This window comes from Eumetopias jubatus, unplaced genomic scaffold (genome assembly GCF_037043125.1).
Source record: "Eumetopias jubatus isolate StellerSeaLion01/CBP00866 unplaced genomic scaffold, mEumJub1_p1.0 scaffold_4, whole genome shotgun sequence".
Lineage (NCBI taxonomy): Eukaryota > Metazoa > Chordata > Mammalia > Carnivora > Otariidae > Eumetopias > Eumetopias jubatus.
In genome coordinates this window covers 173,273,693-173,290,476 of record NW_028274810.1, presented here as the reverse complement: position 1 = coordinate 173,290,476, position 16,784 = coordinate 173,273,693, and the positions used below count along the sequence as shown (strand labels likewise).

The 16,784-nt window shown below is 40.7% G+C and overlaps 1 protein-coding gene across 6 annotated transcripts in view; it reads right to left on the bottom strand.

Annotated features, from left to right (window-relative positions):
- Nucleotides 1-16,784, bottom strand: part of PDE7A (phosphodiesterase 7A) — a 207,983-nt gene that overhangs the window by 106,025 nt on the left and 85,174 nt on the right. For 3 of the 6 annotated variants that reach the window (XM_028110152.2, XM_028110135.2, XM_028110144.2), the window contains exon 1: nt 10,602-10,811. The exons of 2 other annotated variants lie outside the window; for them this stretch is intronic. In XM_028110152.2, coding sequence (XP_027965953.1) covers nt 10,602-10,739 — 138 coding nt within the window. In that variant the 5' untranslated portion in view covers nt 10,740-10,811. Of the gene's footprint in view, nt 1-10,601; nt 10,812-16,784 lie in introns of those variants that run through there. One more of the 6 variants, XM_028110128.2, reaches the window with a different exon arrangement.

Sequence of the window (16,784 nt, the reverse complement as noted above, 5' to 3'; positions counted from 1 at the left end):
GTTTTTTGTTTATTTTTCCAGTTCTTTGAAGGGGTGTATGAGCAAAAAACCCTGATAGTGAAAGTTAGAATGTATCATTTGTCCTAACCTTCCTAAGATATTGCCCATTGGATATCCCCACCTGGATGCTCCCCAGATACTTGAATTCAACATTCTCAAAGCAAATTTATTATCTCTTCCCCCTGCCCCACATAAACATTCACATTCACACACACACACACACACACACACACACACGGAAAAACGAAACCTGTTTCCTCTTCCTATCTGTATTTTTGTTACTAGCTTCATGATCTACCTGGTCTCCCAGACTAAAAAAGTAGGAAATTTTTTTTTTTTATCTCCCACATCAAATCATAAACTCTCTATTCCTTGCGCCATGGTCCTTGTTTATGGCCTCCTCACGGGCTATCATCAAACAGCTCTTCAAAACAGTAACTATACTATTTTTCTTTTGTATAGTTGACACACAACGTTAGTTTCAGGTGCACAACATAGTGATGATTTGACAAGTTTATACATTATGCTGGTCTCACCACAAGTGCAGCTACCATGGGCTCCCAAATATCCCTATTACAGTATCAGTGACTACAGTCCTTATGCTACACCTTTTATTCCTGTCAATTATTCATTCCATAACTGGAGAAGCCTGTATCTCCCACTCCCACTACCCATTTTGCCCAACCCCTCACTCCCCTCCCCTCCCCTCTGGCAACCACCAGTTAGTTCTCTTGTATTTATAAGTCTGATTCCACTTTTTGTTTATTCTTTTTTTAAAAAAGATGCCACTTCTGAGTGAAATCATATGGTATGTATCTTTCTCTGACTTATTTCACTTAGCATTATACCCTCTAGGTCCATTCATGTTGTCTCAAATGGCATGATCTCATCCTTCTTTATGGCTGAGCAATATTCCATTGTGTGTATATGTGTGTGTGTGTATACCACATCTTCCTTATCCATTTTTCTATCAATGGACACTTAGGCTGCTTCCATATCTTGGTTATTGTAAATAATGCTGCAAGAAACATATACCTTTTCAAATTAGTGCTTTTGTTGTCTTTGGGTAAATACCAAGTAGTAGAATTACTGGATCGTATGGTATTTCTATTTTTAATTTTTTGAGGAACCTTCATACTGTTTTCCACAGTGGCTACATAAATTTATATTCTCACCAACAGTGCACAAGAATTACTTTTTCTCCACATCCTCGCCAACGCTTATTTCTTGTCATTTTGATTTTAGCCATTCTGACAGGTGTATGGTGATCTCCATTGGTTTTGATTTGCATTTCCCTGATGATGAGTGACGCTGAGCATCTTTTCATGTGTCTGTTGGCCATCTATAGGTCTTCTTTGGAAAAATGTCTGTTTAGGTCCTCTGCCCATTTCTTAATTCATTTAAGAATTGGATTTTTTTTTTTGGTGTTGAGCTGTATAAGCTCTTTATATATCTTGCATATTAATCACTTATCAGAGATATCATTTACAAATATCTTCTCCCATTCAGGAGGTTGCCTTTTTGTTTTACTGGTTTCCTTCACTGTGTAAAAGCTTATTTTGATGTGGTCCCAAGAGTTTTACTTTTGTTTCCCTTGCCTTAAGGAGACATATCCAGAAAAACGTTGCTACGACTAAACTCGAAGAGATTACTGCCTGTGTCCTCTTCTAGGATTTTTATAGTTTCAGGTCTTATATTTAGGACTTTAATCCATTTTGAGTTTATTTTTGTGTCTTGTGTTAAAAGGTAGTCCAGTTTTATTCTTTTACATATAGTTGTCCAGTGTTACCAGCACCATTTATTGAAGAGCCTGTCTTTTTCCCATATTCTTGCCTCCTTTGTCATAGATTAGTTGACCATATAATCAAGAGTTTATTTCTGGGGTTTCTTTTCTGTTCCATTGATCTATGTCTATTTTTGTGCCAGTACCATACTGTTTTGATTACTACAGCTTTGTAGTATAACTTGAAATCTGGAACTGTGATACCTCCAGCTTTGTTTTTCTAACAATAATTACACTTAAATTTACTTCTCAACATCTCCCATGGAGATGAAACTACTTTATAATTGTTGGAGCTATATAAAAATACCTGTAATGCATATAATTGAGTTACCCAAAGAAATTACAGAATCATGAAGTTGGAAGGAACCAGAAAAGTCAATCCCCTTGACCATATATATCCTTACCCAGGTATCTTTCAAGCTGTTGTCTCAATTTAAAATCTCATGAAGTAGCCTGCTCTTTCTCTGGACATCTCTGTCAGAGATCTGGGCCCAAATACAACTTGTTTCACTTTTTCTAGGATTATTGTGATTAAAAAGAAGATTCATGCTAAAAGAAGAACATTGGTAAAATTACACAAAATTCTAAACAAAAAGCTAAAAATTAGTTATAATTTAACATCGAGAGATGTCTTCAGTTAGCATTTGGGGATACCTCTGGCTTTATTTTTCCTTTTTTGTGAGTATGCCTGGTGTATAGATATGTATATATTTTGTGATTTAGTTTTAAACAAAATTGGGACAAACTGTAAATACTCAGTACTAAAAGTAAAGGAAGGCAATATATTTTTTTTATTTACCTGCTAAATTATTTTTCAGCAAATTTACAATTTATATCCTACTAGCATTGTGTAATCTTCATGTTATATGCTTATTTTACCTTTCTTTTAGTTTAAATTCCTTTAATTATTAGTGTGATTAAACACAAGATCTCCCTATTTCCCTACTGTTTCCAGCTATTCGTCCTGTTCTACTCTCTGCAGTAATATCCTTTTCCTGTGTCGTAAAAGGAAGAAGAGAAGACATAGTCTTTAGGGTCAGGTCAGAATGAACCAGAGTTTAATCCATTTCTACTATCTAGTTGTGTTACCTTGGACAAGTGACATCGTTAAGCTTGTATCTCCTCCTGTATATTAGTGATTGCCCTCACAAAGTAGGAGCAGAGTATAGCAATCAAGAACATGCAACCAATCAAAAGCTAAATTAATCCTCCCCTCCTTTTTCTCATTCACGTGGTAGTTCTTCACATACTGGAAGATAGCAATGCTCTAGCACCTCTCACCAATCACTCCTCTACCTCCATCCCCATCTTCTTGGCCCAAATCCTGAGGCTTCCCTTCTCCAAGCTAAATGTCTTCCAATTTCTTCACTCACATATCAAACAATGTGCTTTCAAATCACTTCATCATCTTGGTAACTATCTTCAGAGTATGATTTAACTTAGTCATATCCTCCTAGAAAGTGGCATCTGGAACAAACTCCAGATATGATTTGAAAAGACCAGAATAAAGGTTATCACTTCAAATAATCACCTCAAATCATCAAATGTGTTTTCCTTATCCACATCTATGAGCCAACAAAAATCTATAATCCATAAACCTGAAAGACTATATTCTACTCACCTTCATGAGGGAGGCTAGGTTAAAAGTAAGGGTGTGGAACATGACAGGTGTTTCTCAAAGTTCCTGTGATGCCTTGGGCAAATAACGTATTGTCTCTAAGGTCAGTTTACTCCTTGTAAAAAAAAAAAGAGGTAAAAATGGGAGTAATAGCACTTATAGAGTTTTTGTAAAGATTAAAATCATCAATGACAGTATCTGGCATGTGAGGTACTCAATAAATGAAAACAATTATCACTGAAACAAGAGTACTGCATCTTTATTAAGCACCATTTATCGAGTACTTTACATGGTCTTGAGCTCGAGTTTGGTCTACCTGGAATGTGGATGACAGAGTAGGCTTTGCTGAAACTTAGTTAACCAGTTAACAGCTCATCTTCTTCCCCCAATTCTCCCTGCCCTGCTTTCAGCCTCTCCTTTCTCTTTCTTTCTCTCTCTTTCTTTCTCTTTCTTTCTCTCTCTCTCTCTCTCAGCATCACCTTCAGAAAACGAAGAGCCCTCCCTACCAGCAGATGGAGGCATGGAGCAGTAATCCAAAATTCCTACTCAAAATCACAGGCAGGAGAAACTTCTGGTTCCCACCACAAGATCCCTGGCACAGGTCCGTTCGGAAGGGCACCTACCAGCAGTCAACATGAAGCTCTGCAGGCTTCAGAGGCTCGTCTTTTGTCCCTTTGCTCATATACTACTACCTCACACAGTACACCTGGATGCAAAAACGTGAAAGTATCATTTATTTGCGAGTAACCTTTGAAAGACATATTCAACAACAATATAAAAATCAACAAAGTCTATGTTGTGTTTAGGCAAGAAGAGGCTATTTAAATGTGGGAGAGAATAAACACTTAATTTTCTCTCAATTCAAATTAATCATAAGATATGAACAATCTGTAGAATAAAGAAGTTTTAAGTTGCTGCTAAATTAGAAGATTAAAAATTGTTGAAGTTTTCTGGAATGGCCAAAGGGAATATAAGAATGCCCAGATCTTAAAGATCTTTAGTCAAGGTACTTCTAACAAAATTAGATTTTATATAAACACAAACACACAGTCTTTGGTACAGAAAATTAAATTCCTTAAGATCTCCATGCAATGAGGGTTCTTTATCACCTGAATTTCCTAAGTGTCTTTAGTCCAACTAAATGGATATTAATAGTCCTAGGCAAAAATCTGAATTAAGCTAAGCTTTATCAACTTTTTCTTCCTTTAGCTCTTCGCTTCCCAAACTTGTTGCTATACCTATCACTAGAAAGACATTAATTCTCTAAAATTACTCTGGTTCTTCATGAAAAGAAAAGGAAAAAAAAAGGGGGAGGGAGGGAAGGAAGGAAGGAAGGAATGGTTGAAACTTACACTAAAGTATTAGCAGAAGTCTTATCAAATTGCCTCAAAGAGAATGGACAGTGCCTCTCCTTTCCACCCAAAGTGAGTTCCCTACTCTTCGTAACTCCCTGAAAAGGCTTAATATTTTACCTCTTGCAGGACATTTGTGTTTAAAAAAGAATTCTCGAGGGGCGCCTGGGTGGCTCAGTTGGTTAAAGCGACTGCCTTCGGCTCAGGTCATGATCCTGGAGTCCTCGGATCGAGTCCCACATTGGGCTCCCTGCTCAGCAGGGAGTCTGCTTCTCCCTCTGACCCTCTTCCCTCTCGTGCTCCTATCTCTCATTCTCTCTCTCTCAAAAAAAAAAAAAAAAAAGAATTCTCAAATAGGTAGTATGTACAGCTGATGGAACTCTAAGCATAGCAACAAAGCAACAGAATCTGGGCATAGGTCTAAAACCTCTTCCAATCACGTCCCATAGACTAAATGTGTTCCTGATGACAACTTATAAACTAGCAATTTGAACACCCTACTCCTCAATCAGAACAACACTCCAAATATACTATAAATTTACATTAATATTATGTTTGAACATATATTTGAATTATAGCATAAATATACACTACTTCAGAAGTAAAAGCCAAAACGTGATGCTATTAAACTTAAATCAAAGTATGAAACATTTCTGAAAATAGAAAAACGAAACCAAGATCCTAACAAAACAAGTGTTTTGGGAGTAGACAAGGAGGAAGGTCTCAGCAACTGAACCACTCCCAGGACATTCCACCGACTGTTCACATTACTCCTTGTACTGGCTTCTGAATGTAGATTTGTGAAGAGGCAACTACTATGCTAAGAGTAATTTGGAATAATGCACAATTACAAACTGACATTAGATATATAACAGTCCTTACAAATGAGCACAAGATATGCAAATGAAATTTGACAAAAGAGGAAATGCAAATGCACAGAAACAATTCAGAAAGTGTATATTTTTGCTTAGTCTTAAGTTGAAACAAACTCAGTGTACCACAGTGCATCTACTAACATAGAACTTTTTTTTTTTTAAGATTTTATTTATTTGAGAGAGAGAATGAGAGATAGAGAGCACGAGAGGGAAGAGGGTCAGAGGGAGAAACAGACTCCCTGCTGAGCAGGGAGCCCGATGTGGGACTCGATCCCAGGACTCCAGGATCATGACCTGAGCCGAAGGCAGTCGCTTAACCAACTGAGCCACCCAGGCGCCCACATAGAACATTTCTATAAATGTTTGTAAAACATTTATAAAATAATGCTTATTATTTATATAATATTATAATCTAGTAACATATGATTGGAGATGAAAGAGTGATAATCATTTATCTTAGTACTATAAAAGGATAGAGCATTCTAGAAAGCCAAAAAATGTTACCTCTTGACCCGACCTAGTGATACCATTCTAAGGACTTTATCAAACATGCAAGAAGGTATTAAAGTTTTGTGCACAACATCAAGACCTGAAATAGCTCTAACGTTCAACATTCAGATAATGTGGTACTCATAGATCAACATGACATCACTACTAATGATCTTTAAGTATACATAAAACCATACTGTTCTCTGAGAGTATAGCAGCCACTAGCCATATGCAGCTATTTAAATAAAACTGAATTTACAATTCAGTTCCTCAGTCAGACTAGCCACATTTCAAGTGCTTACCTAGGTACATATGGATGGTGATTATTACACTGGATACTGCAGAGATTTCCATTATCACAAAAAGTTCTATTGGATAGTGCTGACCTACATAGTTTTCTGGACGATCCTCTATCCTCCTCCCCCTATATGCACCCATTTATCTAGAAACATCTCCATAATCTTCAGGCTTTGGCCTAAGCCTCAACTACTACAGAGGATTCCTCTAATTTACCCAGGAAATTTGGGTATACCTTCCTGTAGTCTCATTATGCCTTGATAACTCCAATACAAAAATTATGTCACATATAATCATACCATTTTCCCGAACATAATGCTGTAAGCTTCTTTAAGAATCAACTTTTATCCAAGGGACTTTGAACTGTTCTGGCACATATAGGACCTTGATAATTTGTCATATACTAAGAACACTGCTAAAGACAACAAAGATGTACACTATGACTACAAGTAAAAAATGTTTATAAGGAACGTAATGCATCAAAGAAAAACTTGGTTAGGTTGGCAGGCTCCCAGTTTTTTTTTTTTTTTCAATTACTAATTCTTTACATTTTCTTATACTCATCACAAGGAGTCTCATTCTCAGGTGTTCAGTAAATATTTGTGGAATGGTTTCTGTATTAAAAGAAAGAAAAAGACATCAAAAATGAACCTAATGTAAACTATGGACTCGGGGTGGTAATGATGCAGCAATGTAGGTTCAGCAATTGTAACAAATGTACTACTGGGGCGGTGGGGGGATGCTGATAATGGTGGAGGCTATGCATGTACCAGGCCAGAAAGCATACGGGAGATCTCTTTACCTTGCACTCAATTGTGCTGTGAACTTAAAACTGCTCTAAAAAGATAATGTCTTCAAGAAAGAGACCCCAATATTTTGTTCAATAATAATATATACCATCGATTTATGATCAATTTAAAAAATTAGATCACAAATTTCTAACCCAAATATTTCTCTCCAGTGCATAGAAAATATGACTAAAATAATCGCAAGTGCAGTGCTTTGGCGTGTCATCAATACACTAACCTAACTTCCACACTTACCAAGCACCGACCTATGCAAAGCACTATGGACACAGTAGTGAACAAGACCATTTCTTTTTTCTTTTGGGCGGGGGGAGAGTGAGAGGAAGAAGCAGACACCCTGCTGAGCAGAGAGCCCAATTCAGGACTTGATCCCAGGACCCTGAAATCAAGACCTGAGTGGAAGGCAGATGTTTAAATGACTGAGCCACCCAGGCACCCCAAACAAGACAATTTCTGCTCTCACAATATTTTATCTAAAGAAGAACTTTATTCTGCAAGATAAATCTTTAATCTTAGCTATCAACAACAGATACCCTAAAATGGCAAAAACAAGCTTCTCTTATTATTCTGATTTTTCAAATAATTCAAAGAACTCCTATTAACCAATTGAGAAAGTAGTACATGACCTGGTTTGAAACAAAAAGCTAATGCCTCATTTACTTGGCATTCTTGGGACAGTTGGTATTCCACAGAAATGAGTTTTTCAGACAACTCACCCTTATCCATGTAAGCACCAACACTTAAATTGTTTGGCATGGAGATTTTTTTTAAGTGGGATCTTTCAATTTTTAAAAACAGATTCAATTAAGTACTATTTTGACTAATAATTATTGTGTTGTACAACACTCAAGCTCCTAAACTGTTATGTCCTCAGGGTTCCCTTTTAAAAGTTGCTGGCTTTGAACAGTTTTTCATCTGATCTCCTGCTTTGGTGTGTCCGATGTCAACTTTTCCAAGTATCAGTGAGAACGTAATTGTAGCAGCTTCCAACCCCTTCAAATTTGCTGTTGCTTGCAACTCAAATTTGTCAGAATTTTGCCTAAAACACACAGGCTTAAGAGGATCATCAAATCTATATTTTGGTTGCTCAGTCTTCTGCTTATTTCCTGAATCTCTTTAAAGTCTCTAAACCAAGTTCCGGATAAATGAGTTACTGCTATACCCTGATAAAAGTCCTTACATTATTTTCATATTTAAAACTGATGCCCAGTCAGATATAACTTCATTACTTATTCACTCATCCAGTATTAAGTACCTATGATGAGACAGTCTCTAATATTATGGTGAAACTGAAGAACTGAAAAGATTGCTAGTTTATAACATACTCTAAAATAGAAAGATTCAGAAAAATAATTTCATAGCACCCAAAAAAAAAGAAAACCAGGTTTGGGGTTTTTTTTTAGGGAGTAAATGAAACTACAAAATCACCTCAGTTTTTTAAAATTTCTGTAGCTTTAGACTTAGGAACTGAAAATTCAAGGAATTTAACCAAACATTTATTGTATAAAGCTGTGAATAAGATTCCCAAATTTTCTTTTCTTTTTCTTTCTATTATACATTCCCATCTAGCCCTAGAGAAATCACTAGCAACATAAGTTTTAGTATTAAATGATAGTCCAAGTCTTGGTAATATGGTGTGACTCTACAATATTTGCTTTATCTGCCAAAATCATATTTTTAAAATTCCATTACCCATTTAAACCTAAGGCTAGGAAATGAGTCAAGGAGTAGGGCTTAAAATTGGCCTCTGAGGATTAATTAAGACAACAGGTAAAACCCTGGTATCAGCCTTGTTTTAATGCTCTTAGAATCTCCTTTCTCATTCATTTTCTCAGGGAGCACAAGTATCTTTATTTGTATTTTATCATTTCATAAAAGACTACTGATCATCCTTATTATTTATACTGAACTGGAAATGGGTATTAGTTATGTGCCTGTGATCTGAGAAAGTAAAATAATATTGTGAATTGAAAAAAGTTACTACCGTTAAAAACCTTTAATTACTACCATCAAAAACTTTTTCCAGCAATGCAGTAACATTTCTTCTACATTAATTCTGGAACCTGAAAATGCTTTAAGCTTAAGTACTATAAAGGAAGAGCATGGACCTAACTTTCAAAATAACAACGTAGTATTATTTAAACTATTATAGTAAACCATAAAAGTTGGCTCTGACCTCACTAGCACACCATCTTGTCCTGTGAAATAAGTCTGATTTTTAAATAAAAACAATTCACAGAGAAATCCAGATGGTCTCTTGCTCTCTCTACCATTTAGGCAAAGAAGCAAATGACAAATATTTACTGGACACACCTATCATAAGCAAAATCTCTACCAGGTGCTATCCACACTACCGGTTTAAAAATATATATACACATAGACCCGGCTCAAGATATTTACAATATAATTGGAGAAAGAAAATATGCTTCATAAAAGATACTAATACTAACCAAAAGGAAAAAGTAATATATTTGAATTAAAAATTGATCATGAACATGTAACACTCTGGCAGCAGAAAGGGAGGGCACTTGGTTCAGATGTAAACAGAATTGTTTTTGCCTATTTTAAACCTGGCAATCAAAATCACCCAGAACTAAGGAATTGGGCCAACAGCATCACCATAGAAAAAAACCGAAATTCTCAGGAGCAACTGGTATTGGACCATTCAAAACAAGTCTTCCTGTGAGTGCGCATTAGTAGTTTCTCTCCTAAAATCTCCTTATCAAATTAAAAACAAAACTGATTCCTGGTTATCAACTTTGCAGAAACCGAAGCTCTTCGGGGAAGCACTCCCGATTCTTGTTTCTTTGATAGCACTTAAGGTCCATCCGCAGAATAAAAGGGGCTGGGGAACAGCGACGAGGAACTGGCCTATTGTTCGGAGAACCGCAGGACCATCCGAACGCCACGGGGCGCGCGGGAGCAGGGGGGGGAGGCGAGGCGCAAACGCGGCACAGGTGTGTGTACGGGCGAAGGGGGACAGGTGTGCCCGAGGCCACAGCTAAGGTTACAGAGGCCCGACTTCAAGATCCAGACTTCGAGAAAGGGAGGCAATCATTCTCGAAGCTTAAACCGCTGAGTACCGAGGGGGGCGGACCTGGAGAAGGTCTGAAGGGCTCCCAAAGCCCACCCGGGTTGGGCGGCGGGCGTAGGGGGTAATGAGAAAAGGCCGGGGGTTTGAGTGTGCAAAGCTCGAGGATAAAAGAAAAGGCTCTCGAATCGAAGGGCCAGCCTAGAAATCCCCAAACAATGAACAATGCTGGGTCTGAGGTAAACGGCTAGGAGATTGGGGGTGTCGCGAAGGTGAACCCAGGTGGGAAGAGGGAAACAAAAGAGAGAAGCCCCCAAGTGTGGGTCCCCGGCGGCGGCGGCGGCAATTACCTGTGAGAGTTGCCGGGGATTGGGGCAGCCGAAGAGCGCGGAGCTGGAGCTGAAGCTGATGGCTCCTCGGCGGCTGAGGACGTGCTGGGGGACCGGCCTGTCCAGGGGCAGCACCGGCAGCTGGTAACATACTTCCATTGAATACGCCCGCCCTGCCCCCGCGCGGCGCCCGCCCAGCCGCGGCTGCCGGCCCCTGCGCTGGGAAGGGGCCGCGGCTCGGGGGCGCCGGGCCGAAGCGGGGGCGCCGGGCCGAAGCGGGGGCAGGGCGGGTGGGCGCCGACCCCGGGCCGGGAAGCCGCGCTCACGCCTTCCCCACCCCAACACTCCGCCCGGGCCGCCGGCGGGAAGACGCTTCGGCGGCCGCGGCGACAGTTACGAGGACCGGCGCGCGCCCAGCTCCGGGGTGCAAGCGGGAGCAGCACAGGCAAAGTCGGAGGGGGAACCCTGCCGCCCCTGGGCTCCTTGGCCGGGAGGAGCGGGTCCGGGGAGGACAGAGCAGGAGCGGAGCAAGGACAGAAGAAAGCGGTGCAAGAAAAGACTACCGGAGCCAGAGGCGAGACCCAGAGCGCGCGGGGCTTGGGACCAGCCACCAGCTCGGGCCGCCGCCACCGTCCTGCCCCTCCCCTCCCCCGGAGCCTGACTTCACTCGGCCGCCGGCGCGAGCCCGGCGTAATTCACACTTTGCAGCCGCGGACCGTGCGCCAACCACGGCCGCCGCCACCGTGACGTCACGACGCCGCGCCGCAGGCCCCGCGCCTCCGCAGCGCCTAGGGAGACGGACTAGCGGCGGGGGGGTGGGAGGAGGCAACCGCCTTCCTCCACCTCTGCACACTAAGCTCGGTCACCGTCCTCTCCAGCCACACGCCGCCCTCCCTCCGCCCCCTCCAAAATCAACTCGCAGCTCTCCCTAGCTCTCCCCTATCTGCCCTCCACCCAAGGCGCGTGCGCACGAGGCCCCACCGTTTGGGGACATTCCCCTTATCGCTAAACTCTTGGTTTCGAGCGCGCTCAGGCTGTGAAGTGGGCTCAGCCTGCGCTACAAGCGATATTTGGGCCTTCTGACCCCAGAAACCAGAGCACGCGGCGCACTCGCAGCGTTCAGCCTTAACCGCGGGGTCACCGCTGTGCTTCCCTCCTTGATTTCCCATTCTTGGACTTCGCTGGAGACCGCTGCGGCAGTGACGTCAGCGGACCGCGCGGACCCCGTACTCCCTGCTACGTCACTGCCAGTCCTTTGGCGGGGCCCGGCTGGGGCTCTCCCCAGGCAGGTGCGGGGCCCCAGGGCTGTCCCGGGCCGAGGGGAGGAGAAAGGAGCCGAAAATGCAGGAGTGAGGAGGGGGTGAAAGAGTGGAGGGGAAACACCGAGACTGAGAAAGAAGTAAGAGTATGCCCTGGAAAAAATGAGAAAGGATGGTACTGAGAAGACAAAGGAAAAAAGAAGCCTGCATGACCTTTTACCAAACGTGTTTTTCTTTGTTGGCTTTGATTTTTAGAAAGCAGAGTAAAGAGCTTTTGACCTGGTCTGTAACCTGAATATGTCATTTGCAGGTTCATTTTGTCACATTTTTCCCCAAACTATCAAAGCTTTTCAGTTGCAACCCATTGTTTCGAATGCATTCCAGCCCCCAGGACGTCAGCCTGAACAAGCTCTTTCCTGCTGGCAAAATTGTTGATTCGGCTCTGCTCTCAGGGTATCCACCCTTCCACTTATTTGCTATGACTAGCCATTGGCAAGGTGGTAGATCTTTGAAAGTACTGCATAGCCATTACTGATGACGTCATGCATGAAATGCTCATGATTCCATAAATCAAAACTCTGCAAGACCTTTTATCATCTTTACACAGCATCTGTTTCTTTTACATCACTTAAAACGTTCTACCTCTTCCATGGTTATTTGTCTATTTGTCTGTTCTCTACTATTAAAAGAAATATAACTTCCACTGTGGTTCCATGAATGTTGTCTTCACTAGATGGTATGCTCTCTAAATACAACAACTGACCCACTCATTTTTGAAACCCTAATTACTCCCACAACATCTAGTAGATATAGTGAGCATCTGCTGTATGCCTGGGATTAAGCTAAACACTCTCACTCAAAAAAGCCCATGAGATAATAGTATCTAAATTGAAACTGGGTTTAGGGAAACATAACTTGCCCTAGATCTTACACAGATAAATGGCAGAACTAACCAAATTAAGCACCCAGAAGATGGTATTGGTATTATATCAAACAGTATATGCTTCAAATAACCATCACATTTAATAACATCTAAGAGACTCAGTTCCATTCAATCATTTGATAAGACTCAGGGCACTAACTAAACAATGCATCTCTCTTTAGGAGAGGGGGGGCTAGCATTTACTATACACCCACTGTGAGCCATGACAGGTATTCTACATATAACATTTAATTTAACCCCACCCAATAGCCACATATGTAAAATTTGATACCAGTTCTACAGATGAGGAATCAGTTTACAAGACCATAAGTCATCTGTGCCACTGAACTCTGTTCTGTGTGATTTCAGAACCAGGCATTTCCACCATACCATGCAGTATCTCAAGACCAGAATGTCAACTGTTCTCAGTGTTTTTTACTGTACTGGGAAGCATATCAGTCAGGGTTATCCAGAAACACAGAACCAATAGGAGATTACTGAGAGAGAGAGAGAGAGGGAGAATTTCTGTACATGTATCTTGTCCAAGACACAGAAGAGAAGCTAGGGGAACTGCAGGCCCCCTGCTGCCCCCTGGCCAGTAAGGTGAGTCAGCAAGTCATGTGCAAAACTGCAGCAGTGCTTGGGACCCTGCATGGATCTACCAAGTGTAATGGCAGGTGCTTCACTTCCACTTCTCAAATCTTTTGCAAATTTTTATTGTGGCCAACCAAAACCCTAAAAAGAAGAGAATTCTGGGAAATGTAGTTCCAACTTAGCGAAGTTGCTAGTGCAAACTAACCAAGTCCGAACTCTTATCAACTTCACATCCCTACACACTTCTTTTAATCATATTTAATTTTCAAATAAAGACCATAGTAAAATCATGTGTATGTCCATATGATGCAACTAGCTCTCATACAACCCAAAACAGCTCCCTCCCTTCCCAAAAGAGGATAGAATCTTTGAATGACGTTCATCCCTCTTCTTGATGAGTCATATTACCCATTTGATATCCTGTAACTTAAATACTAAGAGATAAAGTTACCTACTATTAACACATCCTAGGGGAATGAGAGAGAGGGGGAAAAAGAAAATAACTGGTTAATATATACACAAATATATTCATATCAAAATGAAGGAAAATGCTCACAACTATTATAGTCCTTGTATCTGCAACTGGCAACATAATCATAATTACTATTTCTAACTATTTTCTTTTTTCCCCATTACCTTTTTAAATATCCCTTTGCCTTCAGCAAGCGTCTCAGCCGATAATAGTTCCTTTTCTTATGGGACAACCCAAATTTTTATTCCTGAAATATCTAGGCCATTAGAGGTTCTACTTCTATTGGTTTGTTGTGCTTTTCCATTAACTCATATTACAGAATATGGGAATACTAAGAGGTACCCCTAAAGAATCTCCTGCATTCCAGGTATATTCCCATGTGGTAGCAACTAAAGATCAGTTTAACAGGATCAATCAGTCCAGGCAGTAGAGTAACCCTCTTCTTTGCACGTTGGTTAAACAGCACAAGAATCCCCAAATGGCTAACTGCCAATCCCAATTTACAGATTGAGCTCTTGCTGTGTACCCTGGTGGAACCACTCTTCGTTGGGAATTAAGACCTCTGGACAAGCAGAACCCAACGTTGCAGGAATTGGAAGCAAAATTTTGCATGTGATTCACAAGGGGTAAAAGTGACAGGATCCACTTCCACTCCCACCCCTTGATTCCTGAACCATGGATATATTTTTTTTCTAATTTTCTTTTTTTTAAATTTATTTATTTATTTTTGATGTAGTGTTCCATGATTCATTGTTTGCTTATAACACCCACGGCTCCATTCAATATGTGCCCCCTTTAATACCCGTCACCAGGCTAACCCATCCCCCCAACCCCCCTCCCCTCTAGAACCCTCAGTTGGTTTCTCAAAGTCCATCATCTCTCATGGTTCATCTCCCCCTCCAATTTCCCCCCTTCATTTTGCCATTCTTACTATCTTCTTCTTCTTCTTCTTCTTCTTCTTCTTCTTCTTCTTCTTCTTCTTCTTTTAACATATAATTTATTATTTGTTTCAGAGGTACAGGTCTGTGATTCATCAGTCTTACACAGTTCACAGCGCTCACCATAGCACATACTCTCCCCAACGTCTATTACCCAGCCACTCCATCCCTCCCACCCCCCACCACTCCAGCAACCCTCAGTTTGTTTCCTGAGATTAAGAATTCCTCATATCAGTGAAATGATATGATACATGTCTTTCTCTGATTGACTTATTTCGCTTAGCATAATACCCTCTAGTTTCATCCATGTCATTACAAATGGGAAGATTTCATTTTTTTTTTGTAGGCTGCATAATATTTCATTGTGTATATGTACCACATATTCTTTATCCATTCATCTGTCGATGGACATCTTGGCTCTTTCCACAGTTTGGCTATTGTGGACATTGCTGCTATAAACATTGGAGTGCACGTACCCCTTCGGGTCACTACATTTGTATCTTTGGGGTAAATACCCAGGAGTGCAATTGCTGGGTTGTAGGGTAGCTCTATTTTCAACTTTTTGAGGAACCTCCATACTGTTTTCCAGAGTGGCTGCACCAGCTTGCATTCCCACCAACAGTGTAGGAGGGTTCCCCTTTCTCCGCATCCCTGCCAACATCTGTCGTCTCCTGACTTGTTCATTTTAGCCTTTCTGACTAGTGTGAGGTGGTATCTCATTGAGGTTTTGATTTGGATTTCCCTGATGCCGAGCGATGTTGAGCACTTTTTCATGTGTCTGTTGGCCATTTGGATGTCTTCTTTGCAAAAATGTCTGTTCATGTCTTCTGCCCATTTCTTGATTAGATTATTTGTTCTTTGGGTGTTGAATTTGATAAGTTCTTTATAGATTTTGGATACTAGCCCTTTATCTGATAAGTCATTTGCAAATATCTTCTCCCATTCTGTCTGTTGTCTTTTGGTTTTGTTGATTGTTTCCTTTGCTGTGAAATCATCAAGATTTTTATCTTGATGAAGTCCCAATAGTTCATTTTTGCCCTTGCTTCCCTTGCCTTTGGCAATGTTTCTAGGAAGAAGTTGCTGTGGCTGAGGTCGAAGATGTTGCTGCCCGTGTTCTCCTCTAGGATTTTGATGGACTCCTGTCTCTCATTTAGGTCTTCCATCCATTTTGAGTCTATTTTTGTGTGTGCTGTAGGAAATGGTCCAGTTTCATTCTTCTGCATGTGGCTGTCCAATTTTCCCAACACCATTTGTTGAAGAGACTGTCTTTTTTCCATTGGACATTCTTTCCTGCTTTGTCGAAGATTAGTTGACCATAGAGTTGAGGTCCATTTCTGGGCTCTCTATTCTGTTCCATTGATCTATGTGTCTGTTTTTGTGCCAGTACCATACTGTCTTGATTACAGCTTTGTAATAGAGCTTGACGTCCAGAATTGTGATGCCATCGGCTTTGCTTTTCTTTTTTCAACATTCCTCTGGCTATTCGGGGTCTTTTCTAGTTCCATACAAATTTTAGGATTATTTGTTCCATTTCTTTGAAAAAAGTTTATAGTATTTTGATAGGGATTGCATTAAATGTGTAGATTGCTCTAGGTAGCATTGACATTTTCACAATATTTGTTCTTCCAATCCACGAGCACGGAATGTTTTTCCATTTCTTTGTGTCTTCCCCAATTTCTTTCATGAGTATTTTATAGTTTTCTGAGTAGAGATTCTTTACCTCTTTGGTTAGATTTATTCCTAGGTATCTTATGGTTTTGGGTGCAATTGTAAATGGGACTGACTCCTTAATTTCTCTTCTGTCTTGCTGTTGGTGTATAGGAATGCCACTGATTTCTGTGCATTGATTTTATATCCTGCCACTTTACTGAATTCCTGTTTGAGTTCTAGCAGTTTTGGGGTTGAGTCTTTTGGATTTTCCACATAAAGTATCGTATCATCTGCAAAGAGTGAGAGTTTGACTTCTTCTTTGCCGATTCGGATGCCTTGTATTTCTTTTTGTTGTCTGATTGCTGTGGC